This window comes from Panicum virgatum, chromosome 4N (genome assembly GCF_016808335.1).
Source record: "Panicum virgatum strain AP13 chromosome 4N, P.virgatum_v5, whole genome shotgun sequence".
NCBI lineage: Eukaryota > Viridiplantae > Streptophyta > Magnoliopsida > Poales > Poaceae > Panicum > Panicum virgatum.
This window is the reverse complement of record NC_053148.1, coordinates 38,257,438-38,282,113: the sequence shown is the minus strand read 5'-3', so window position 1 is coordinate 38,282,113 and position 24,676 is coordinate 38,257,438. Positions and strand designations below refer to the sequence as shown.

General features: G+C 45.8%; 2 protein-coding genes across 2 annotated transcripts; both read left to right on the top strand.

Moving 5' to 3' along the window:
• The first annotated feature begins 4,667 nt into the window (after nt 1-4,667).
• LOC120669378 lies at nt 4,668-5,191 on the top strand. Its single transcript, XM_039949141.1, has 2 exons — nt 4,668-4,831; nt 4,915-5,191. Exons 1-2 carry the CDS (start codon nt 4,701-4,703, stop codon nt 5,189-5,191), a joined length of 408 nt encoding a protein of 135 aa, XP_039805075.1. The 5' UTR covers nt 4,668-4,700.
• Nucleotides 5,192-5,249: 58 nt separating this feature from the next.
• On the top strand, nt 5,250-6,191 carry LOC120671004 (methyl-CpG-binding domain protein 6-like). Its single transcript, XM_039951198.1, has 3 exons — nt 5,250-5,577; nt 5,663-5,743; nt 5,825-6,191. The coding sequence occupies exons 1-3, from the start codon at nt 5,286-5,288 to the stop codon at nt 6,142-6,144; spliced, it is 693 nt and encodes a 230-aa protein (XP_039807132.1). The 5' UTR covers nt 5,250-5,285; the 3' UTR covers nt 6,145-6,191.
• Nucleotides 6,192-24,676: the final 18,485 nt, after the last annotated feature.

Below are 24,676 nucleotides of genomic sequence, written 5' to 3'. Positions count from 1 at the left end.
TAGGAGCCCAGCACTGCACTAAGGCACACTCGCGGCTTCAACACAGCGAAGACATTTCGCCAAGACTCGGCCCAAGGCGAAGGCCCAGCTCGGCGCGCTCTCGGCTTCGGCCCCGACGAAGGCAAGCATGGGAGTTTTATTTATTTTTATTATTATTTTCGATTTATCAAAAATATATGTCTTGTTTTTTTTTCAAAAATGTCACCCAGCCGCCGGTTCATCCGGCGGAAGGTTGTTACCGCCGGATGAATCGGCGGTAGGATCGCTCCACGCTGGGCCGTGGTGGGCCGAGCCTTACCGCCGGTTGAAACGGCGGTAGGTAGAACCTACCGCCGGATGATCCGGCGGTAAGCACCTACTGCCGGTTCAACCGGCGGTAAGGTCCGGCCCTTTAAACCGCGCGCGCCCGTCCCCCAGCGCCGCCGCCCGCTCGCTCCGCCCGCGCCGCCAACGCCGCCGCCCGCCCGCTCCGCCCGCGACGCCGCCCGCCCGCGCCGCCGCCCGCTCCGCCCGCGCCGCCGCCCGCCCGACCCCCGCGCGTCTCCCGCACGCGCGCCGGGCGCTCGCAGCGCTCTCCCGGCCGCCTGCCGCCTGCCGCCGCACCGAGACGGCGCGCGCAGGTATATTTTAAATTCTAATTTTATTAATAATAGTTTGTAGATTAGAATTAGAAATATTAGTGTTTTTGAATATAGCTTTATGTGTAGAAATAATTTTTAGTGTGTAATTATTTGAGTATAGTTTGATGTGTAGAAATTATTTTTTTATATGTAGAAATATTAGTGATTCGAAAATAAATTATTACGATATAAAATCGTAGAACATGTAATTGAAAATATTAGTTTACATACGAATATAATTGAAAATATTAATGAGTTCAAACAGACATATTTGTCGCATAAAAAATAATATTAATTAATATTATATTACAGAAAAATAGAAATTGTTGTCAGTAATAAAAATTGTAAAGAAATAATTAAGATATATGCAAAAATAGCAGAATTATTTTTTAGCGTTGATTAAATTCTAAGGAAGAGTAATTATTGTTGTAAATATTGACAGGCATGTCAAATGATTTGTATTTTCAAGTGTTCTATGGGTCAGGAGAAGTTAGATATGGTCCTGAAGGGGTAGATTTGTCAGAGTTTAGCTCGATCACAAAAAAAATACCCCGAGCTAGAGAGAGGACTTGGATTTCAATATCCAATTGGCTATTTAAAGCTTTCGGCCTTAGTCGAGATGAACATGAGATCTCTGTCATGGCAGTGGTTAGTCGAAGGGAACCAGTATTTTGGGAGCTATTGCCGCTTGAAGGGACGCCAAACTGGAGGAACTATGTCAATATAAGTAGTAGCCGATGCTTACCGCTTGTGTTGTTTGTTCAAGCATTCGAGAAGATTAGTTTTAGAACTGAAGCGGGCGGGGATCATGAAGGCCAGGGAGATATTGTTTCCGAAGAAACTGAGACGATGCATGAATCTCATGAAGAAGATGGTGAACTTGAGATTTTAGAAGATGATAGACATGCTGCACACGAACCTCGTCAAGCAACTGGTCAGGCTGATGAAGGGGAAAACATTCCAGAGATAGTTGAAGAGTTTCAGAGGGAGGGTGAAGAACAACACAATGCAATGAATGATGACTCCTCGGATGATGATGATGATGACGACGAAGATTATCATGTCCCACACAATTGGTCCGGTTATGAATTTTTAAAATTAAGTGTAAATGAAGGTGAAGCGGTGACTTGGGAGTATAGGCAAAATGAGGTATGCATCGGTTCGGTATATGCTAACAGTGACAACATGAAGGAAGCTATAAAACATTGGTCGACTCTCTCTTTGCAAAGACAGTTCAAAGTTCTCAAGAGCAGTCCGAGAACATATGACGTGCGTTGTGTGAGAAGCGAATGTCCTTTCAGGGTGTATGCTTCTATGGGCAAGTGGCAGGATTTCTAGGAGGTTAAAAAAATTGTGGAGCACACATGCCTGCTTGAGCAATTAGAACCACAGCACCGCAACCTCAGTGCAGGTTTCATAGCTAACTACATGTATTCTTTGATCGTGGACAATCCTAGTTATGAACCTAAGTCAATCATTTGTGCTGTTGAGGAGGAGTTTAAATATAAAATTAGCTACAACAAAGCTTACAGAGCGAAACAGAAAGCGCTGCAGATGAGGTGGGGGATGTATGAAGCTTCGTATCACAATATACCGGCATTGCTGCACACTATATGTCTTAGAAATCCTGGTAGCTACTACGACTTGAAAACGTATCCATGTGCCCGGAAGCCTGGAAAGCAGGTACTCCAACGGTCGTTCTTGGCCTTGGGCGCTTGCATTGAGGCGTTTCCGCACTGCCGGCCAGTCATTTGTATAGATGGGACATTTTTGACAGGAAGGTATAAAGGCACAATCCTCACAGCTGTTGCAGCTGATGGTAACAGACAATTGTTGCCTTTGGCAATTGCCTTTGTGGAGAAAGAATCAGGGGATACTTGGTATTGGTTTTTGCAGAGGGTGAAGCAGATGATTGTCAAAGATATAGAGAACGTGTGTTTGATTTATGATCGGCACAAGGGTATATTACAAGCAATCGATGACATGCAGAATGGTTCTACTGAGCGTAGTAGGACTGCACTTTGGCCGGACCTAAAGAGTAGGTGGTGCATGAGGCATATGGGGGCAAACTTTCATACCCAGTTCAAGAACAAAATCCTTATGAAGCTATTCAAGCGGTTATGCAGCCAGAATCAGGAAAGGAAATTCAACTTCCTATGGAAAAAATTGGATGAGCTAACAAAAAAGCAAACGGCGGAGCTAGCGAAGAGATCTGTCAATACAGAGGACGACGACCAGGTCTCGCTTGAAGATGTGGGCTTGGACGGTCCGAATGTCAGGCGCAAAAGGAGAAAGGCAATTAAGACATTCTCTGAGTGGATTGAGCACGAACCAAAAGAGAAATGGGCTTTACTGTTTGATGAAGGAGGTGCTAGGTACGGTTTAATGACTACGAACCTAGCCGAGGTATACAATTGGGTGCTGCGTGGTGTAAGATCATTGCCACTTGTTGGGATCGTGGAGTTCTTCTTGTATCGCACTTGCGAGTACTTCAGGGACCGTTACGCTGTGGCACAGAAAGATATGGTCGATAATCGCAAAGTTTACGGATACAAGGTTACGGAGCATATGGAGAAAGCTTTCAAAAAGGCCCGTTTACATCGTGTGACTCCAGTTGGCTCTATGGAACGTCGGTACGAGGTGATGTGTAGGGACAAAGGCCGAATGGGGGGCCGGCGTGAGAAGCATGTGCAGGAGTGTGTTCTCTGTGCTGATGCTTGTATTTGCTCATGTCATAAGCCAAAGCTGCTGCACCTGCCGTGCACATATGTCATTGCTGCCTGTTTTGAAGTTGGTGGACTACAGGCTCGTATGTATGTCTCAAATTACTTCATGAAGGAAACTATTTGGATGACTTGGAGGCACGAGATATATGGGTTTCACATCCTTGGAGACTTCATAACTGATCCTGGACACAATGCAACTTACATTCCAGATCCAGATCCAGAAATGTTTCAAGGGGTGGGCCGACGCAAGAAGAAACGCATTAGAAATAACATGGATCGATCGGAGGCTGGTCGAGATGTCCGCCTCTGCTCGAAGTGCCATGAGACGGGTCATACGTACAAGTATTGTACGGCATTGAGTTATGGTGGCCGCACAGATGGAGCGGGCCCATCTGAAGCTGCTCCAAATCCGGCACCGCAGGCAACGGGTCGTCGTGGCCGCCGTCCTAACAACGATGGCCTTATGTGATCGATGACGATTGTCATTTGTGTCATTCGCTATTCAATCATGTTCGATGTTAAATTATGTAATATTAAGAACTAATATGTCGTAAACTGATTTCGTATTGGCGTACGAATATTTGTTGTAATATGTGCCCCAAATATATGTTCAACTTTATTGCTATAATTGGAATTTGAAGTTATATAATATGTAATTTGTTGTGCATCATTTATAAGTTTATTACGTTATGTTTTATTTAGTATTTTATTAAAAATTTGTTGTATTACTTAATTTATGTTCTGAAATTTTATTTAGTATTTTTTTACGTTAATGTTATTATGCTTAATATTGTTAATTTATGTTCTGAAATTATTTGTAATAAATCTCATTATACAGGTATGGCGCACGAGGAAGGAGCTACCCCTGAGTTGCTAGATGCTCTCGTCGACAAGCGCCACCGGTCGTACATGTCTGCGGTCCGTGGCATCAGCTTAGGGACGTTTCGGGCTCGTGTGCCCATGTCGACGATGCCGATACACCGTCGCTGGGTTCCTAGGTACGGATTACATTTGTCACATATTTTAGTTGTTTCCTTAACCGTTTGTTCTAACTTGATTTTCATTTTCGCGATGCAGGTTACGTGCTTCAGGTCTTCTCCCGATTGCGCGACTTGTGGAGGGAGATATGGCTGACCCTGCACGTCGACCTAGGGACAGGGCTCCACGGTTCCAGTTCGACATGTCCCTCCTCGGGGCACTTCTCGACCGTTGGCGTCCGGAGACGCACACGTTTCACCTCCCGGTTGGTGAGATGACCCCTACTCTTCAGGACGTGGCGATGCTTCTAGGCTTGCCGTGTGCTGGACGAGCTGTGGGTCTTTCGTCCTTATGCCTGCGAGATCACGAGTACTGGATGACGAGGAAGCCGATCCTTTACGACATCCACGTCGAGGAGTACCACGTTCACCGGGTTATGAGGCAGTTCGGTCTCTACCAGCAGACCCCGGTCCCGATTGTGCACTCAGTGGAGGCCCACGTCCACAGGTACCGAATAAATAGTTTTGTTAATAATTAATCAATTTTAAACCTACCATTTAGCATTAAATCGCTCAAGCTTTCTATTATAGGTGGACACGGCAGGGTCAGCCGCCAGGCTCGCGGTGGGCCGACAAGGTCCGTCCTTACGTCGACTCTTGGGCCGCGGCCCTCGACGACGTCGTTTTCGAGGATCGGCCGCACAGCGACGAGGCGTTCGCGGACTACCTACGGTGGTACCTGCCGAGGACGCGCACACGTGTCGTGCACGTTCCACCAGAGGCTCCGATCGAGGCCGCAAGGGTGTCGGAGACGTATCCCGTAGTTCGAGATCAGAACTTCGCCATAGCGGTACATTTCTCCGATTGAATTTGCAGTAAAAAAACTGGTTGCATATGATGTTACTACTTTCTCGGTACAGTACGATGTCATACGAGCAATTGAGTCCGAGGCTTCGTCGAGTATGGGCCAGTACCATGACATGACGCCCGCCCAGCACCAGAGCACACTGCAGAAGATCGTCGATATGTGCAAGCGATTCCGACGAGCCGTGACCTGTCGTGAGGACGACACCTTCCTCCCACCTCGCAGTTCGGGGCCGGTTCCTGTGACCGGTCCATCGTCACGACGGTCTGCACCCGCGGCACAGTCAGGTCCACCGCCACCGCCACCGCCACCAGAAACGATGACGACACCTTCGGGTTCTGCAGTTCGGCCCACGTACGTGCCGCGACCGGCACATTTGTACTCGGCAGGTAAATCGTACTGTAACCTCGTGTCACTTACAATACCGTATCATGTAAAACTTTATTTATTAACTTGTAATTATTATTCGTGTAGCGCCCGGCTCGTCGCTGTTTCCGTCGATGGATCCCTACGGCGCTGGATCTTCGTCTCTTCGTCGTCCAATACACGATTTAGGTACGTCTAAAACCAGTTGTTAATAGGCGGTAACAAGTGCATTTTTAATTGAATATTGATGGATTGAAGTTTGTGAATCAGAGTACCGGCAGGTGGGAGGGACAGACGACGATGAGGAGATTGAGGAGGTAGACGACCTCGCGCAGATGGAGTGGGTGAACACGTTCTTCTCTTCTGCACCGACGCAGGAGGTCGTCGGCACTTCACAGCTGGGGGGTGCCCCACTCGTGACGCAGGACTACAGTCAGGTGGAACAGACGCCTGTTCCTGAGCAGGGTCGTCGGTCTACTCGCCAGACCATCCCGCCGGAGCCACTGACGTACTCACAGCACCACACTAGGGCGGGCCAGGCTGCAGAGCGACGTGGCAGGAGGAGAGGGGGCAAGCGCGGACGCATCTAGTTTACAGGTTGTAGCTTGTTAATTAATTTGTTTCGTCATACTATCTTATGTATGCATGTGCAGACTATGATTCGATGTGTCCATTACGTACCATTATGATGAGTAGGCCGGTGCAATGATTCGGGCGATGGTATATGTCCGTGGAGTGAAATTATAACGATTAGGCCAGTGCCGTGCAGTGTTTCGGGCGATTGGATATGTCGGGGCAGTGCAATAGTCACGAGTGAGCGTTGTGGAACGTGAAAGTGCTGAAGTCATGAGCAGTGAGACGTCGTGTCGTTGTTTAAAGTGGGAGCAGTGAGCGGTGTTGAGCGTGCGAGGGTACAAATCAAGAGCAACGAGAGGTCGTGTCCGTGTTTAAAGTGGTACGAGAGAGCGCTGTGGAGCGTGCGAATACAGTAGGCTTTTCATGTGCATTTACACTCCACACCGGGTATCAGACCTTTGTGCGCCTATAAATACTCACAAGCTTGTGAGCTCCCAGCACCACTCAAACACCAAAGCTCATTGTATACCCGATGTCTGGAGGTGGGTCTAGCGGGAAGAATTACTACGGTTTTGGCAAAGGAAAAGGGGGAAGAAAGGGAGACCCCATAATATGGGAGGGGCCTCTTGGACCCGTTTCCTTTCCAGAACCAGTGTTTGAGTTTCCGCCACAACACAAGAGTGAATTTACCAATGAAACTCCTCTTCGACAATACGATAACCGTAGAGAAACGTGGCCAAAATGCAGACATGGTGAGGACTGCTTAGTGCAGATGTGCACCGACGGGATGGATGGCGGTCGGCGTTTCTTCAAATGCCCTCACGCATGGGTAATGCTCGCTTGTTTTATTTCTTTATTCATTGAGACACTTTACATGAAATTTGTTTTGCAGTCTTCAGATGCTCCAGAAAACTGTGGGTTTACCAGGTGGGTCGATCCTGCACCAATTGATTCTGTTCAGGAGTTCATCGAGTACCTCCAGATTAAGATATTTGATCTGGAGTGCAAGGTGAACCATTACGAGGAAGTAAGCAAGGGTAACAAAGACGGCGAAGATGATGATAACAGCAATGCTGCCGCTTCACAAGATGAACCCTGCACTATTCCTTACTGCAACTGCCCTTGTCACAAGAACAAGGGCCCTGGCCCTCCGGCACCACCGCCTGCGCAACCTGCAATGGGTGGATACTGCGGAGAAGGCTCAACGCAGTTTGCTACGTGGTGGTACGGCTATTAGGACTACCTAGTCCAAGTGACATGTTGCATCGTTGTATTTGTTGGGTTTTTTTAAATTACCTAAGGCATGTTAACTTAGATCAAAATCTGTTTACCGTAGTTGCGACGGGTTCTGCCATGCCACTGCATTTCTGCTGTGTGTTTCATTAACGTTGTATTATGATGTAATTCCTATGGTTAACATTGTGACGATTACGCCGGTACCGTGTAGTGTTCCGGACGATGGGATGTGTCAGGGCAGTTGTAGCGAAAATGGCCTCTCATGCCATATTTCAATATAATGTTTTGGCGATTGATGACACACGCAACACTTGAACTAATGTGTTTGCTTAGATGATATACTCAGGCTTTTAGGTTCAAGTGATGACAAAGAGAAGAGAGGCGAAGCTAGGCCCGAAGGGCCGCCCCTACGGGGGTTCCGCTGGGAGTTTTAGTATCACCGGTTAAACCGACGTAAGGCAAAATGTACTCATCGGTGCAATGACAGAGATGGCCTGCGGGCTAGGGTTTGGCACCGGATGAACCGATGATGCACCGGTTAATGGCGTCGGTGCAGTTGTCCAGAGAGTTTGTTTTTCAAGGATCAGAGGACAGTTGCACTCACCGGTTAAACCGACGCTAATATTACATACACCGGTCGATTGCATCGGTTGATTGCCCGTACACGTAACGGCTAGTTTTCAGTGGGCAGTTTAATATCACCGGTTAAACCGACGATGGCAATTTGGGGAGCATCGGATTAACCGGTGTTAAGCACATTTCTGGCAGCTTTTCTCCAACGGCTATATTTGCTTATGCTGCCTATATATACCCCCAAGGCCGCACCATTTGAGTGTGCTGGAGTTCAAGGAAGTATACAAGAGCTAAAGATCATCTCCAACCACCATAGAGCTTCATTGTACATCATATAGGCTTAAGCACACTTGTGAGAGTGCTTAGTGCTTGTTTAGGCTTAGTTCTTGAGAGAACTAGCTTGAGAGAAAGTCTTGCTGCGGCAAGCAACTTGTGTACTCGTCGTGTGACCCTCCGACTTGGTGTGGAGTGGCAACGACACTTTGTGCGGGGAAGGAGGCCCCTACTTGGTGTTAAAGCTCCAAGATAGTGAAGACGGTGCCGTGGTGACGCTTCGAGATAGACGGTGGCGGTGACCTCGTCTTTGTGACTTGGCGTCACTTAGCCTTTGCTTGTCGGGAGCCTTGGAGGCGTGGCAAGACGGTGATCAAGCGAAGAGACTCGGCATCCCACTTGTTCTTTGTGAGCAAGTGGCCGTGGACGTAGGGAGGGACTTTGATGTCCTAACCGAACCACGTTAAATCATGTGTCTTGGTGTCTTCACGGGAGTTTGCATATCCTCTCCCTTACCGCTTTACTTACCGCATTACGTTTCCGCATTTACTCTTTCTTGCTTACCTTTACTTTCCTAGTTAGTTTGATTAGGATTGGCTATAGGTTGCAAGTCTTTTGGGGTAAGTAGAGGGTAGCATAGATAAACCTTAGTCATAACTAGCATGTGTAGGACATGTTAGGTTTATCTTATGCAATTAGATTGAGCCCTAGGATAGAAAAGCGATTAGCGACCCTATTCACCCCCTCCCCCTCTAGGGTCGGACACCCCGGTGATCCTTACAACATCCTAACTGTATAATTAGTTTTATTATTTAATTATATTTAGTGTTTCATATATGTGTTCAAAGGGAAGGTGAAATTTTTTGGGTGAAAATTTTTGGGAAGCCCCTTATTACCGCCCAAGCTTCTAGGTCCTGGCAATGGCAACACAGCCTTGGGTGTTGCGCCGGCCCCCTCACTCGTGGGCATCTGTGTCGGTAAATTTCTCAGACGGCACATCATGGCGCTCCTCATGGAGACCTGCTGGCAACCGTTGTTGATGGCATGGAGGGCGGCGCGGGTGCTTCAATCTGGCGGGTCGCGGCGCATCCATGCGCCCATATGGTGAGTCCATGAGACATGAGTACCACTTTAGCTTCTAATTTCACAGATTTAGTCCCTCAAATCTCAATCCATCCGGCCATGGTCAACGTGTGGTGATGGTGTCAGTTCATGGTGTGGCGCTGTTGTTAAGTACTGTTAATTAGTCTAGTCTCTCTTTTTTCTAATGTCGTGCAGGTAACCTTGCATATTCCGTTGAAGAAGCTGCAAGCTAGAAGAATGTTGGGTTAGATGTGTGCAAAGTCGCAAAGATGTTTATTGGCTTTTCTTTTGTTCCTGGCTGGAAAGAGTGTAGTAGTCAAATTTTGTTCATATGTGTGTACGAAGATATCTAGAAATAACTATTTCTTTATTGTATAAATATTACTTGTTTGTATATTTGAAATTAATTCTAGAAAATTACTCCAGTAGGAAATAAAAAAGAATTAGTATTCCTGGATTGGCATATAAAATTACTCCTTCATTTACAAACTATACTTCTTATTCCTGTAACTAATTACTCATATTCCACAATCATATAGTTCATTCACTTTACAAAATAAAATTGAGTCTGATTAATTGCTCGATGTATAACTACTTCTCTTTTCGATAAATAATTACTCCAGGCAACTTTTACTAATTACTCCTTTGTTCCCTATGACTAACTTTTGCTAATATCTTATTGTATCACTCCGTAATTAATTATCCCAAGAGGTTGTTTAGGTATGCCATCTTGGTGGTAAAATTAAACAATTTTACTGTTGCGGATACTAATTCATCATACTTTTACTATTGAATGGATTTGAATGTTGCATGCATGCAGGGCTACATGTCCCAGAATCTCGTCCACCTACCCAGGCGCAAGCAAACCTTAATTTGCTTCTGGAATCCCTCTGTTGCTTCAAATTTCTCATTAATAGCAATGAACCTCCATGGAGGCCCCACAAACTGCATGCAAAAGAAAGAAAATCATGTATGCATAATAACAGTTTAATTAGCCATCAATCCTTGGACAAATAGTACTAAAATGAGGAGGCGGTGATCCTGCCTGTCCACTTCAGATCGATGGGGAGGTGACAAAGTCATTGATGGCAATGACAACCTGGCACTAAAATGAGCATTATTACACCAAAATCGTATCTAGGATGCTACGTGTTATTACTACCCGCGATAAAAATGGAGTAAAAAGTTCTCTAGAGGGCTCATCCGAGCTCTGGACAAAAGCTGCAACACATGTTGAATATTACTCGTCCATATGATTTTTACGGTTGTGGGATGGATTTGCTGATGAATTACGGTGACGGGAGGTCATCGGTTCTCCAGGAGCCATCTTTTTACAGCCGTCACAAAATAGGAGTCTTTTACGGTCGCAGAGTACGGATACACATTAGCTGTTCGTGATAGACTGGTAGTAAAACTTTTACTTTTCAACCAATCAATCAATATTGCCTTTCCACACACTTTTTACTTCCACACACTTTAATTTATACTTCAGCAGTACGCGGGGCAAGGCAGCCCGTAAGACACACACGACTGGAACAACATCCTCTTTTGATGCAATGATCTACGTAACTGTAACCTAGCTTTTTACTTTCGCAAATTTTAGTTTATACTCCATCTACACATTTACATCAAATTCGGAAAGAAATGACATGCTCATGGCGCCCTATTCACTGGTCAACCAATGCCAAAAACATGCAAGTCACTAAAGCTATATTAAATACTCCAGGCCGTCAAACCAGGAGAATTTGACCACACCCACCGCAAACTACTCACAGCATGTATGGCACGGATCATCGACATGTCAAAAAGGATATATACAGGAAAGACCTAAAACATGATTTTTACTGTTACCAAGAATTCTTTACGGTCGTACCACATAACAAGCATATTTTTACGGTCTAAATGGCTCTCCGACCTCTGGGGAAGCCCCGTCGGAGTGCTAAAAATTACCACTACATACTATGGTGAAGGAACAGATCCAATAGTAATCAAAATTACTTCTCCAAACATTTAAAAATGCTAGCAACAACAGATACGTACTTTTAAAATTACTTCTCCAAACAATAAAACCACCAATTTCAAATTACTTATCTAATAGAGCTGAGTTGTCACTGTTTTACGTACACAACGCTATTACCGATGAACCACTGATTTTTAGCTTCCACTCTCTACTTTATACTCCATCCGGATATGGAGCCCATTTGCTTTCCAATCAATGTTTATTTTCTCTCGTCAATCTAGCCATTTAATGGCACGTGCATTAAATACTGACCACGCCTATGACAAACCATTCAATCTCTAGTTAAATCTATATTAAAGCACCATCACACTCGCTTTTTACTACCCGCACGGTGTGGCACCGTAAATTCACCTCGCCAGAGGATCTCGCCGTAATATTATTTAACACCTGGGATACTAAATAGGCCGGTCCTATATATATATATATATATATATATATATATATATATATATATATATATATATATATATATATATATATATATATATATATATATATTAGCATGGCTACTGAACAAAAAGAACGGGTGTGATGACTCACCTAGACTGTGACCCCCCCAAGCTTCGATGAAGCTCAGTCCTCATTGGAGTCCTGCTCTCCCTCGTCGGGGTCCTCCTCATCATCATCCTTGTCCTCCTCCTTGTTGTCATTGTTCTCCTGCTCGGGCTGCTGATACGGCTGGTATGGCTGGGACAGCTGATAGTCTAGCCCAAGGTGAATGAAGACGTTCGAGACATCATACTGCAAGGCGGAAGTCAGTCCCCAACTCTCCTGAGTGAGCTGAGTTGGTATAACACTCTATCACTAGTGAATTTCTTTTGCTACTAATGATCCTTGCTAGTGGTTATGAAGCTTTTAGGTGCTTAATGACAAAGGGGGAGAAATGTACCCTAAAAGCAAGCAAGTGATGCCATTAGCAAGGGGGAGGAATGGAATATGCAATGCAAAAGGATGCATGGTGATAGGGGGAGGTACTTAGTCAATGTGGGGGAGAAGTGCAATTTGATGATCCCATGGACTAAGGTACAAATTTTTCATTGCTCATATGGTTCAAACCACACACAAGCCTTTGTTCTACAATTCTTTCTACAATTGGTATCAAGGGCTTTTTAAAATGAGCATTGAAATGTCATCCAAGCAAGCTAAGTAGTTTCTAACTTTTCAAATTTGTATCAATTTCATATTCTTGCAATTTATCTTGCTTGCTTTGGTTGTGTTGTCATCAATCACCAAAAAGGGGGAGATTGTAGCGAAAATGGCCTCTCATGCCATATTTCAATATAATGTTTTGGCGATTGATGACACACGCAACACTTGAACTAATGTGTTTGCTTAGATGATATACTCAGGATTTTAGGTTCAAGTGATGACAAAGAGAAGAGAGGCGAAGCTAGGCCCGAAGGGCCGCCCCTACGGGGGTTCCGCTGGGAGTTTTAGTATCACCGGTTAAACCGACGTAAGGCAAAATGTACTCATCGGTGCAATGACAGAGATGGCCTGCGGGCTAGGGTTTGGCACCGGATGAACCGATGATGCACCGGTTAATGGCGTCGGTGCAGTTGTCCAGAGAGTTTGTTTTTCAAGGATTAGAGGACAGTTGCACTCACCGGTTAAACCGACGCTAATATTACATACACCGGTCGATTGCATCGGTTGATTGCCCGTACACGTAACGGCTAGTTTTCAGTGGGCAGTTTAATATCACCGGTTAAACCGACGATGGCAATTTGGGGAGCATCGGATTAACCGGTGTTAAGCACATTTCTGGCAGCTTTTCTCCAACGGCTATATTTGCTTATGCTGCCTATATATACCCCCAAGGCCGCACCATTTGAGTGTGCTGGAGTTCAAGGAAGTATACAAGAGCTAAAGATCATCTCCAACCACCATAGAGCTTCATTGTACATCATATAGGCTTAAGCACACTTGTGAGAGTGCTTAGTGCTTGTTTAGGCTTAGTTCTTGAGAGAACTAGCTTGAGAGAAAGTCTTGCTGCGGCAAGCAACTTGTGTACTCGTCGTGTGACCCTCCGACTTGGTGTGGAGTGGCAACGACACTTTGTGCGGGGAAGGAGGCCCCTACTTGGTGTTAAAGCTCCAAGATAGTGAAGACGGTGCCGTGGTGACGCTTCGAGATAGACGGTGGCGGTGACCTCGTCTTTGTGACTTGGCGTCACTTAGCCTTTGCTTGTCGGGAGCCTTGGAGGCGTGGCAAGACGGTGATCAAGCGAAGAGACTCGGCATCCCACTTGCTCTTTGTGAGCAAGTGGCCGTGGACGTAGGGAGGGACTTTGGTGTCCTAACCGAACCACGTTAAATCGTGTGTCTTGGTGTCTTCACGGGAGTTTGCATATCCTCTCCCTTACCGCTTTACTTACCGCATTACGTTTCCGCATTTACTCTTTCTTGCTTACCTTTACTTTCCTAGTTAGTTTGATTAGGATTGGCTATAGGTTGCAAGTCTTTTGGGGTAAGTAGAGGGTAGCATAGATAAACCTTAGTCATAACTAGCATGTGTAGGACATGTTAGGTTTATCTTATGCAATTAGATTGAGCCCTAGGATAGAAAAGCGATTAGCGACCCTATTCACCCCCTCCCCCTCTAGGGTCGGACACCCCGGTGATCCTTACAACATCCTAACTGTATAATTAGTTTTATTATTTAATTATATTTAGTGCTTCATATATGTGTTCAAAGGGAAGGTGAAATTTTTTGGGTGAAAATTTTTGGGAAGCCCCTTATTACCGCCCAAGCTTCTAGGTCCTGGCAATGGCAACACAGCCTTGGGTGTTGCGCCGGCCCCCTCACTCGTGGGCATCTGTGTCGGTAAATTTCTCAGACGGCACATCATGGCGCTCCTCATGGAGCCGCCCCTCGCGGGTCTCAGGGCAGCGCCCTGAAACCTAAAAGAAATCAAGTCACCGGTTGAACCGACGCCAAGCAAATTACACACGTCGGTGCATTGACTTGAGCACGTCTGGGAGTTTTAGTATCACCGGTTAAACCGACGTAAGGCAAAATGTACTCATCGGTGCAATGACAGAGATGGCCTGCGGGCTAGGGTTTGGCACCGGATGAACCGACGATAGGAAGTTTGAATACGTCGGTGCAATGGCAGAAGCAGACCAAGAAAAATGCATACATCGGATGAACCGATGATGCACCGGTTAATGGCGTCGGTGCAGTTGTCCAGAGAGTTTGTTTTTCAAGGATCAGAGGACAGTTGCACTCACCGGTTAAACCGACGCTAATATTACATACACCGGTCGATTGCGTCGGTTGATTGCCCGTACACGTAACGGCTAGTTTTCAGTGGGCAGTTTAGTATCACCGGTTAAACCGACGATGACAATTTGGGGAGCATCGGATTAACCGGTGTTAAGCACATTTCTGGCAGCTTTTCTCCAACGGCTATATTTGCTTGTGCTGCCTATATATACCCCCAAGGCCGCATCATTTGAGTGTGCTGGAGTTCAAAGAAGTATACTAGAGCTAAAGATCATCTCCAACCACCATAGAGCTTCATTGTACATCATATAGGCTTAAGCACACTTGTTAGAGTGCTTAGTGCTTGATTAGGGATTAGTTCTTGCGAGAGCTCCCTTGAGAGAAGTCTTGCTGCGGCAAGCAAACACTTGTACTCGTCGTGTGACCCTCCGACTTGGTGTGGAGTGGCAACGACACTTTGTGCGGGGAAGGAGGCCACTACTTGGTGTTAAAGCTCCAAGATAGTGAAGACGGTGCCGTGGTGACGCTTCGAGATAGACGGTGGCGGTGACCTCGTCTTTGTGACTTGGTGTCACTTAGCCTTTGCTTGTCGGGAGCCTTGGAGGCGTGGCAAGACGGTGATCAAGCGAAGAGACTCGGTATCACACTTGTTCTTTGTGAGCAAGTGGCCGTGGACGTAGGGAGGGACTTTGGTGTCCTAACCGAACCACGTTAAATCGTGTGTCTTGGTGTCTTCACGGGAGTTTGCATATCCTCTCCCTTACCGCTTTACTTACCGCATTACGTTTCCGCATTTACTCTTTCTTGCTTATCTTTACTTTCCTAGTTAGTTTGATTAGGATTGACTATAGGTTGCAAGTCTTTTGGGGTAAGTAGAGGGTAGCCTAGATAAACCTTAGTAATAACTAGCATGTGTAGGACGTGTTAGGTTTATCTTATGCAATTAGATTGAGCCCTAGGATAGAAAAGCGATTAGCGACCCTATTCACCCCCTCCCCCTCTAGGGTCGGACACCCCGGTGATCCTTACAGCAGTGCAATAATCACGAGTAGGTCGATGCAGTGACAGTACGACGAGTTTAAAGTGGGCGATGCGATGTGTAGGTCGATGCAATAATCCGTGTTTAAAGTTGTAGCAGTTAACGCTGTGGAGCGTGCGAATACAGTTGGTACGAGCAGTGAGAGGTCCTGTTGTTGTTTTTAGTGGAATGAGTGCGCACTGTGGAGCGTGCGAGTGCAAAACCGTGGACGACTATGGAGCAGTGAGAGGTAATATCTGTGTTCAAAGTGATTGGACATGCAAGCAGCCCTGCGTCTATAAAAGAGCACCTTGTGGTTCCTGAGAGCACAGACTTGCAATTCAATTTCCACTTTTTTTAATTAGCCCAACCAAACAGCTATGAGCTCCTCATTCTCCCGGGCAGCTTTCCGTCGGGAAATGGAGGCTAATTTAGGACCTTCTCCTAATGATCCCAATAGATGTATTACAGATTGCAAGGTATGGCCGAAAGGTGTAGAGCCACCAGATTGCTATTGACAAATGCGTTGTGTTCCGAACATATCTCGTGATTACGAGACTTTTGGCCAGAGATACTGGTGTTGCAAGAATATCGAGGAAGTCCAAAAAAGAGGTGCAACATCACAGGTATAGATTAATTTGTAAATATTCTTTTATTATTTTTATTAATTTTGAATCGTTTCTTGTTTGCAAAAGTACGCTGGTGATGACACGCATACTCATTGGTGTCATTTCCATGAGTGGATTGACACATGGATCACCCATCGTGATCAGCAATATATGGAGTGGTTAAAGAAGGTGAATGAAGATTCACGCAAAGGCGAGCGTGCAAAACCAGACATCGCGGGACGTGATAAGGATACTGCCCGTGAATGATTGATGTTGTACTGCTCTGTCTGAATAAATAATGTAACGTTTGTTCGAATTACCTAAGGCATGTTAGGTTTAGTATTGGACCTCGTTACCGTAGTTTGCAACAGGTCTTGACATGCCATGTCATGTGTTCTGTGCGTTGAATTGTGTGGACCGCTATTTAATTTGTGTTCAATGTTTGAACGGTTATTGTTTTCATTGTTTTTATTGTGTGTACTGGCCGATATATGCCAATGGAGTTGTCATCGTGTCGGTCTGAAAAGTTTATTTGTAGGGCAATGCTTCTGAATAATTTTGTTGTAGCTAGTACAAATTACACAATGTCGATAAATTTGACATTGAAATTACAATAACAATTGCACTGGCATGTACATGGAACACGCTAACGTCGTGTTCCATCTAGACCTAACATGACTTAGGGAATATGAAATTCGAATATTACATGATATTCATCTACTGAGTGCACCGAGGATACTTCCCCTTCCTAATAGCCTCGGGTCCCGCCTCCTTCGCACGGCGGGCCCTCTCTCGCTTCCTCTCCCTATCAGCTTCACGCTCCTCCGCCTGCCGACGTTCCACTTCTGCGAACCTCTTCTCGATCTCTTCTTTATCTTTCTTGCGCTTCTCCTCCATTTTTTCCTCTTGCAGCATTCGCTGCCACCTTCCCGCAGCCCACCTTACTTGGCGCTCAACGTGTTCCTTAGCTTCGGTCGATTGCTCCGTGTCCAGCCACTGTATGAAATCACAAAGAGGTGGTGGACTCTATTTCCAAGCCGAGTTAGAATTAACATACTGAACTCCGAAGGTGCAAACTAGATAGTGCGAGGTGATACCTTCGCTTTGTCCTTGCCGTAGCGCTTTGGCGGATCGAACTCGTAGTTCTCACACATGAAGAACCTCCTGCCGAAGTCATCGCCCAAAACTTTGGACTCCATCAGTTTGCACAACGAACCGCAGAAGCACATTGGAACCTGCACTTCTTGAGGCACAGGTTCTCTAATTTTGTTCCACGGAATGTAGGTAGAACCAGAGGAAGACATGGTGGCCGTGCGTGGATGGCTAAAGACTCCGTATGAGATGGCTACTGACTTCATATGAGATGGGACGATGTTTTATTTATAGATGTAGCTATTTGGTCTATAGGCATGGTTCACGCATGTCTATCGCCGTTTGAAACGGCGGTAAGTACTCCCATATTTTTAATTATACTGGGGGTGCAGAAGAATCTGATGCAAGGTGACAAGACATCGAAATGGTAATTGAAACTCATGAATATCTCATGAAAATATATTTTCACAGACTATTAGAGTTAAATCTAATTTGTATAAATTTTTAAAAAATATTTCCCTAACCTCCGCTATCTCTATTATTTTCTGAAATATCTCTAAATGTAAAGATAATAATTACAGTTCAGATAGTCTTTAAAATAATTATACAATTATTTTTAGCAGTGAAAGCTTATAAAACAATTAAAAATAAAAAATTATAGAAGTGAAAGCTTATAAAACAATTAAAAGTAAAAAAAATTATGGGAACACCTACCGCCGTTTAAAACGGCGGTAGGGCGCTGCCAGCTACAGCCGGCTGTAGCAGCCGGCTATAGCCGGGCTACAGCGCGGCGGTAGCACTTACCGCCGGATCGCTTGGCGGTAAGAAGCTACCGCCGTTTGATCCGGCGGTATCTTCCATGGGCCGTGGGCCAAGGACCTTACCGCCGGATGAACCGGCGGTAACTCCTTACCGCCAAACCAACCGGCGGCAGGGTGACATTTTTGAAAAAAAAATATAGCCACACATATTTTTGATAAATCGACGAAAAAAATATAAAAATAAAAAAAATTCGCAAGCACGGCCAGGGTTTTCGGCCTGCTACAGGCGCAGCCACCTTCGGCCTGCAGGGCGCACGGCCCAACTTCGGTCCGTGGCGTGTACATGTACTCAAATTCTGCAAAAATTCTGCGGTAGGCTGGAATCGATCCACAAGACCGCGAGCTTCGAAGGAGACCGGGTCATCCAATCCGGCAACTTCGTTCCTCTGATAAGTGTTGCTTTACATTCCCTCATATATACATAGTAATGTGACCGCACAATTTTGCTTCTTCAGCAACGCACAAAATCAGCTTTTACTACCGCGTTTTGCCCCTTCGGATTCACATTTACATATATTGTATACATCGGTTGGTTATTGTAATTGATAGCACCGCTTTGGAGTAACTTTTACCCTTCGCTCAAGGCTTGCCGAAGAACTTTTATCTCTTCGTAAAATAAAATATTATTATCTTTTTCCAAAATATGGTATTTCAGTTTGCCTTCGGTCAGTACTATGGGGCCTCTTTGGGCTTCTGTTCCTATATTCGCTAAAGAGATTCAACAGCCAAGAAATAAAATAAATGAGCTTCGGCAAGTAGGCTTTGTTTTCAATTCTAGACTTTGCCACAATATCATTATTAAAGAAAAAGGGGCTTCGACATTTTTAATGATTACTCCCTCCGTCCAAAAAAAACTAGTCATCCTGTCATTCAAATTTTGTCCCAAAAAACATGTCATCCCACTTTTTGGACAATCCTATGGACTCACAATGGATAGGAAATCCATCCACACAGCCCGTAATTTCCTTAATTGGTTAATTAAGGTGCCAAAAAATTGCTGATGGCGGCAGCTAACCTCCTGCATGTAGCCATGCAGATTTCCTTAATTGAATGATTACGCATGCAGCCATGCAGATTTCCTTAATTGAATGATTATGGCGCAAGATCTCCTCCAACCGGTAGGGGCTGCATGGTCATTCTACTCTCTCACTAATATGTCTGAAATTTTCCAGGGTGACTAGTTTTTTGGGACGGATGGAGTAGGCTTCAGCAGCCACAAAGAGGCCTTTGGTCTTTAATGTTACACAACAATTTTGAGCACGACTATTATTGTAAATGCATTAATATGTTGCTTGAACATTTATCGAAGAGTTAGTTTTTCATATATGTATAGATTTATCTAACTCTTTTTGTGCGAAGAGACTGTATTGCTATCTTTCGGTTCTCAATGTTAAAGCGACCTACCCAACCAATTCGAAAGGGGTGTTGTCAGCGGAGGGGCTGAAATGCCCATAATAAGCGGACACAGTCCGTCCTCACTTTTGTGGCAATGACATCCAATGTCCTGCTTAATATCTTACGATTTACCCTTCGTAACATCTTACTTAATTATATGCTTGTGCTAACCCCTTGCTTAATTACATGCTTATGCTGACCCCTTTCATTTGAAAGGGTACTATCTATCTGTTGTGCAGGATTCTCGCCAAGGTAAGAAACTCTATTTTGCCCTTGTGCTTGCTTACTTCGTTCGTGTTCTACACACTGTCTACTTCACTTAAATTATCATGCACTTCGGGGTATGGGATATCACCCCGAAGCCAGAAACATTCTTATATGGAGATTCAGTCATATAAGCCTTGTGAAACATTCTCCTTCGGGCTATTGATATTCACCCCGAAGCGAATACCACTCTGTATGGGGTCTCCAGTTGTCTAAGTCTTATTCAAGATTCACCTTCGGGCCATTGGTTTTCACCCCAAAAATAATTATATATGGGGCTTTGGTTATCCGAGTTTGATGCAAGATCCCCCTTCGGGTTATTAGCTTTCACCCCGAAGCGACATTCTATATGGGATTCGGCAATCTATGTTAAGGACCTATTCAAATGATGTTTACCCTTCGGTCCCAGGAATTTTTGGACTTCCATCTCTTGGATACTATTTATCTGTTGAGCAGAATTTCTGCCAAGGATCCTACCTTTGGGGTATAAGATTTCACCCCGGAACGAATAACAATCTATATGGGGCTTCGGCAATCTATGTTTCATGCAAGATCCTCCTTCGGGTTATTGGTCTTCACCCCGAAGCAAAGCACGGTTATATATGGAAATGACTGTCTTGGTCTTACGGAATTTTATTTGGCCTTCGGTACTATTTGGCCTTCGGTTATTTGTGTGCTTGACAAAGGTGCACCGAAGCGTCTATCCGGGAGTCATCGGCGCATTGCAAGTGAATGCCACTTGGAGAAATGAGCCCAGGGCTCGCGAAGCTGAACGGCCCATAGCACCCTTGGGTCTCAGTTCTTAATTTTTCCCAGTCGAAAAGACCTTCCGCGCAGAGCGCCGAAGGCATTCAGAGTCCTATCGCGCGGAATGCCGAAGGCATGGAAAGTCCTTCGTGCGAAAGCCAAAGGCTAGGGCCTACCTATGTGAGCTAAAGAGCCGAAGGTCCCCTAAGAGAAGTCCTTTCGTGCGAAAAGCCGAAGGCATGGAAAGTCCTTCGGCAATTTTGCCGAAGGCATCCTAATATATTTGAAAAATATTATTCTCTCAAGCAAAAATGATGCAGGCTTGCAGGTGTATAAATTGGCATCTTCGAAATGCCAAAATTCTCTCTTGGGTCTTCAAGTTATTGTTGAAAAAATTAGTTATCAACACCAACGACCTTCATCGCAAGTCGACTTTGGAGGGGTCTTCGGCACGCATCAGCCTGCCCCTCTGACTACGGCCTTCCCCCTCGCCGACAGAACTCGGCTCGAGGGGCTCGCCTTCGACTTCCGCGACGACTACTACGGCCTTCACCCTCGCCGACACAGCTCGGCTCGAGGGGCTCGCCCTCCACTTCGGCGACGACTCCTACGGCCTTCGCCCTCGCCGACACAGCTCGGCTCGAGGGGCTCGCCCTCCACTTCGGTGGCGACTACTACGGCCTTCGCCCTCGCCGACACAACTCGGCTCGAGGGGCTTGCCTTCGACTTCGGCGATGACTACTACGGCCTTTCACCCTCGCCGACACAGCTCGGCTCGAGGGGCTCGACCTCCACTTCGGCGACGACTCCTACGGCCTTCGCCCTCGCCGACACAGCTCGGCTCGAGGGGCTCGCCCTCCACTTCGGTGGCGACTACTACGGCCTTCGCCCTCGCCAAGACAACTCGGTTCGAGGGGCTCGCCTTCGACTTCGGCGGCGACTACTACAGCCTTCACCCTCGCCGACACAGCTCGGCTCGAGGGGCTCGCCCTCCACCTCGGCGGCGACTCCTACGGCTTTCGCCCTAACCGACACACCTCAGCTCGAGGTGCTCGCCCTCCACTTCGGCGGCGATTACTACAGCCTTCGCCCTCGCCGACACAACTCGGCTCGAGGGGCTCGCCCTCCACCTCGGCGACGACTGCTACGGCCTTTGCCCTCGCCGACACAACTCGGCTCGAGGGGCTCGCCTTCGACTTCGGCGACGACTACTACAGCCTTCTCCCTCGCCGACACAGCTCGGCTCGAGGGGCTCGCCCTCCACTTCGGCGATGACTGCTACGGCCTTCACTCTCACCGACACAGCTTGGCTCGAGGGGCTCGCCCTCCACTTCGGCGGCGACTTCTACAGCTTTCGCCCTCGTCAACACACCTCGGCTCGAGGGGCTCGCTATTAGTATTTCTTAACTCTCACAGAGCAATCTGCAAGCGCACGGAAATACCGTTGTAGCACTTCACCCGGGAGTATTCATGGTATCATATTTTCCACGAGGAACGGGTGTGTAACTATCTTCTAACTAGATTACCCCGAAGAAGGTAAGAGATAAAGAGACCTTAGGATAGTGTGATTCTGATCTATGGATAGGTTCAAGCAAAGATACACTAATGTTTCCACTCGCTCGCTTCAGGCACCGGTTTGACCCTGGTCTACCAAGGAATATCCGGTATCGCTCTATGTCGTATCCAAGCAGGGGGGGAGTGCACTAACCACGCAGACTGTCTCTGTAGCGGACGGACAGGGCTGTCACCACCTGCCGTCTACCCCTCAATACCAGCTGAATATGAGACAAACAAAGGTAATCTAAGGCCCAGACACCACGCCTATACCTTCGACTACTACTTTAGAGTCGCGCAGGGTTATCCCGTTTTTATCAGGGGCCTTCTTCTAGAGTATCCGCTACGAGAACGGACGATGAACCAGTGAACGAATGAGAACAAAAGAATATCCCTACTAGAACTCACCGAATAGAAGAACCCGGATATGTACTCCAAATGTACCATATCCGTAGAGGTACAAAGCCAAAGAGACGCCGACAAGTCCGGCTCTTCTCCGAACTCCTTCCTCACACACTCCCTAGGCTAATGATACAAGAGGTGGAGCCTCTCTACTCTTCTCCTTCACATATGAAATGGTGTGTGTTGGATGGTGGAATGAATGGTGAATGAATGAGAGGGGGAGAGGGGCCCCCTTATATAGTGGTGGAGGTGGAGTAGGGGCTACTCTACGTGGTTCTTTACATGGAAACCATATCTCCACGGGATGAGGTTGCTTAGGGGCTACTCCACGTCGAGCTGCACCTGGACATACGCTTGTCCAGGTTCGGCCGAACCTGGGGGTCGGCCGACCCCCAGGTGTAGGTTCTTCAGTTATGCTTCCTCTAGTAGGCTGACATGTGGGCCCTGAGTCTTATCCTCAGGTGCATCTTGCGTGGCGCGCCCGTTTTCTCTAATTTGTGGGCCCTCCTTGTAAGTGTCATTTATGGGTAGCAGTATTTTGTGCATTTTATCGTGTGTTCTCCTGTGTTTTCCCCGCTTTGCAGATGTGGGTGCCTGCAGATGACAATTCACCAAAACTCGTGGAATTGATTAGTTACAAGCCCTATATCTAAGTTTGGTGATTAAATATCCTGAAAAGCTGCAAGAATTGACGGTTACTTTTAGCACTTAAGGACCATCAACAACACCCCCACACTTAGCCCTTTGCTCGTCCTCGAGTAAAGTTTGAAGGACTAAGGCGGATGCCACTCCTTGAACATAACCTGCATACAAGTTATTCCAAGCTTCTTCCCATCCTTGTGGAACTTTTATGTGGCTACCATGCTTTCTTGGGTAATTGAAGAACAGAATGAAGCAAACTTCAGGTTCCTAGCTCTTCCTGCTCGGAAACTTGGGTTTTATTTTTTTAAAACAAAAGCATAGTCTTGCTCCTCAAATTATTCTCTCAAATCTCTCTTTTTGTTTCAGAACCTCACCAAGGCAAAGTTGTTGCCTTCTTTTCTCCTACCGTCTAATCAGACTTATGTGGAGCTCAGGGTAGGGGTAAAGAGGCACGTTTGCTTTGCTTATGTTGTTAAGTAAAAAACAAGATCCAAGCAGAAACGAGTCATACAACCTGATCAAGAGGTGCAAGTGTGTGAAATATTTTTGTTGGATAGTGGATGAACTCCATTGGATGGTCTATCTCTCTCTTTGTATTTTTTTCTTGGACATAGGCTGTGTGTCTATATATATATATATATATATATATATATATATATATATATATATATATATATATTCTTCTCTTTTATTTTTTTCGACATGGCTTATGGACATGTCGCATACCTTCTTTGGGTATGCGTCTTTTCTCTTTTTTTCCATCATGCTTTTTGGGCATGTGGCATACCTTCTTTGGGTATGCATCTTTTATTTCTTTTTTGTATAGCCCATATCCTTGATGGTAACCTTGGAGAGAGAGAGATATGATAGAACTTGGAGTTTTATTTTGTGAGTGGATATAAATGATTGCTATCTTCCAATGGTAGAAGTATAGCATGTGAGTGGACGTGTACGTGATCTTGATCATGAGAGTATGACAAGTCTCTAACAAGGGTCAAAGAATTTGACAAAACTCAAAGCAAAGTCAAACTGCATATGAGGGTTTGATCATGAAAATCTAACTTTGGCCTTGGCAGGAATTTGTAATTTGAGGAGACAAGCCATGGTATTTTTTTTAAAAGAAATCCCAAGTACTTTGCAAGGAAAAGCATGGTTCCATTCATCCAATCATATCGCACTCGTCAATTACTTAGATAGCATGGGTTCCCTATGAAGATAATTGTTCACTAGAACTAGAGAGAATGTAAGGAATAAAGAGTATGCATGTTTATTCATGAAAGCGCATGGAGTGCAAGGCCCTTCTTTGCATTGTGATTTGGAGTTGAAAATTTCATATCATAATTTATTTGAACAGGGAGGTGTGAGTTTAGGATGCAAACCAGCGTGATGGATGATGCAGGGCTGTATGGGCTTCAATGGTTCGGTAGACCCTAGGGTCAATCGGCTGTCCTCATTGTGGCCCATCAAGTCCTGTCTTAGGTGTGTTGTATGATGCTGGTCCGTTGATGTTGTGCGTCATGTTGGGGGACAGATCTCAAGTGAGTTTGCTCTTTGTGCTTTTGAGAGATCTCCCCCACACTTATTTTTGTA

What these genes read in the sequence shown, in the direction of transcription:
- LOC120669378 (XM_039949141.1), top strand. Translation starts at nt 4,701, where the DNA reads ATGACGAGGAAGCCGATCCTTTACGACATCCACGTCGAGGAGTACCAC. An exon ending in GTGGAGGCCCACGTCCACAG is followed by an intron (nt 4,832 to 4,914) that starts GTACCGAATAAA and finishes TTTCTATTATAG; the next exon opens with GTGGACACGGCAGGGTCAGC.
- LOC120671004 (XM_039951198.1), top strand. Translation starts at nt 5,286, where the DNA reads ATGGGCCAGTACCATGACATGACGCCCGCCCAGCACCAGAGCACACTG. An exon ending in GGCACATTTGTACTCGGCAG is followed by an intron (nt 5,578 to 5,662) that starts GTAAATCGTACT and finishes TTATTCGTGTAG; the next exon opens with CGCCCGGCTCGTCGCTGTTT. An exon ending in TCGTCCAATACACGATTTAG is followed by an intron (nt 5,744 to 5,824) that starts GTACGTCTAAAA and finishes TTTGTGAATCAG; the next exon opens with AGTACCGGCAGGTGGGAGGG.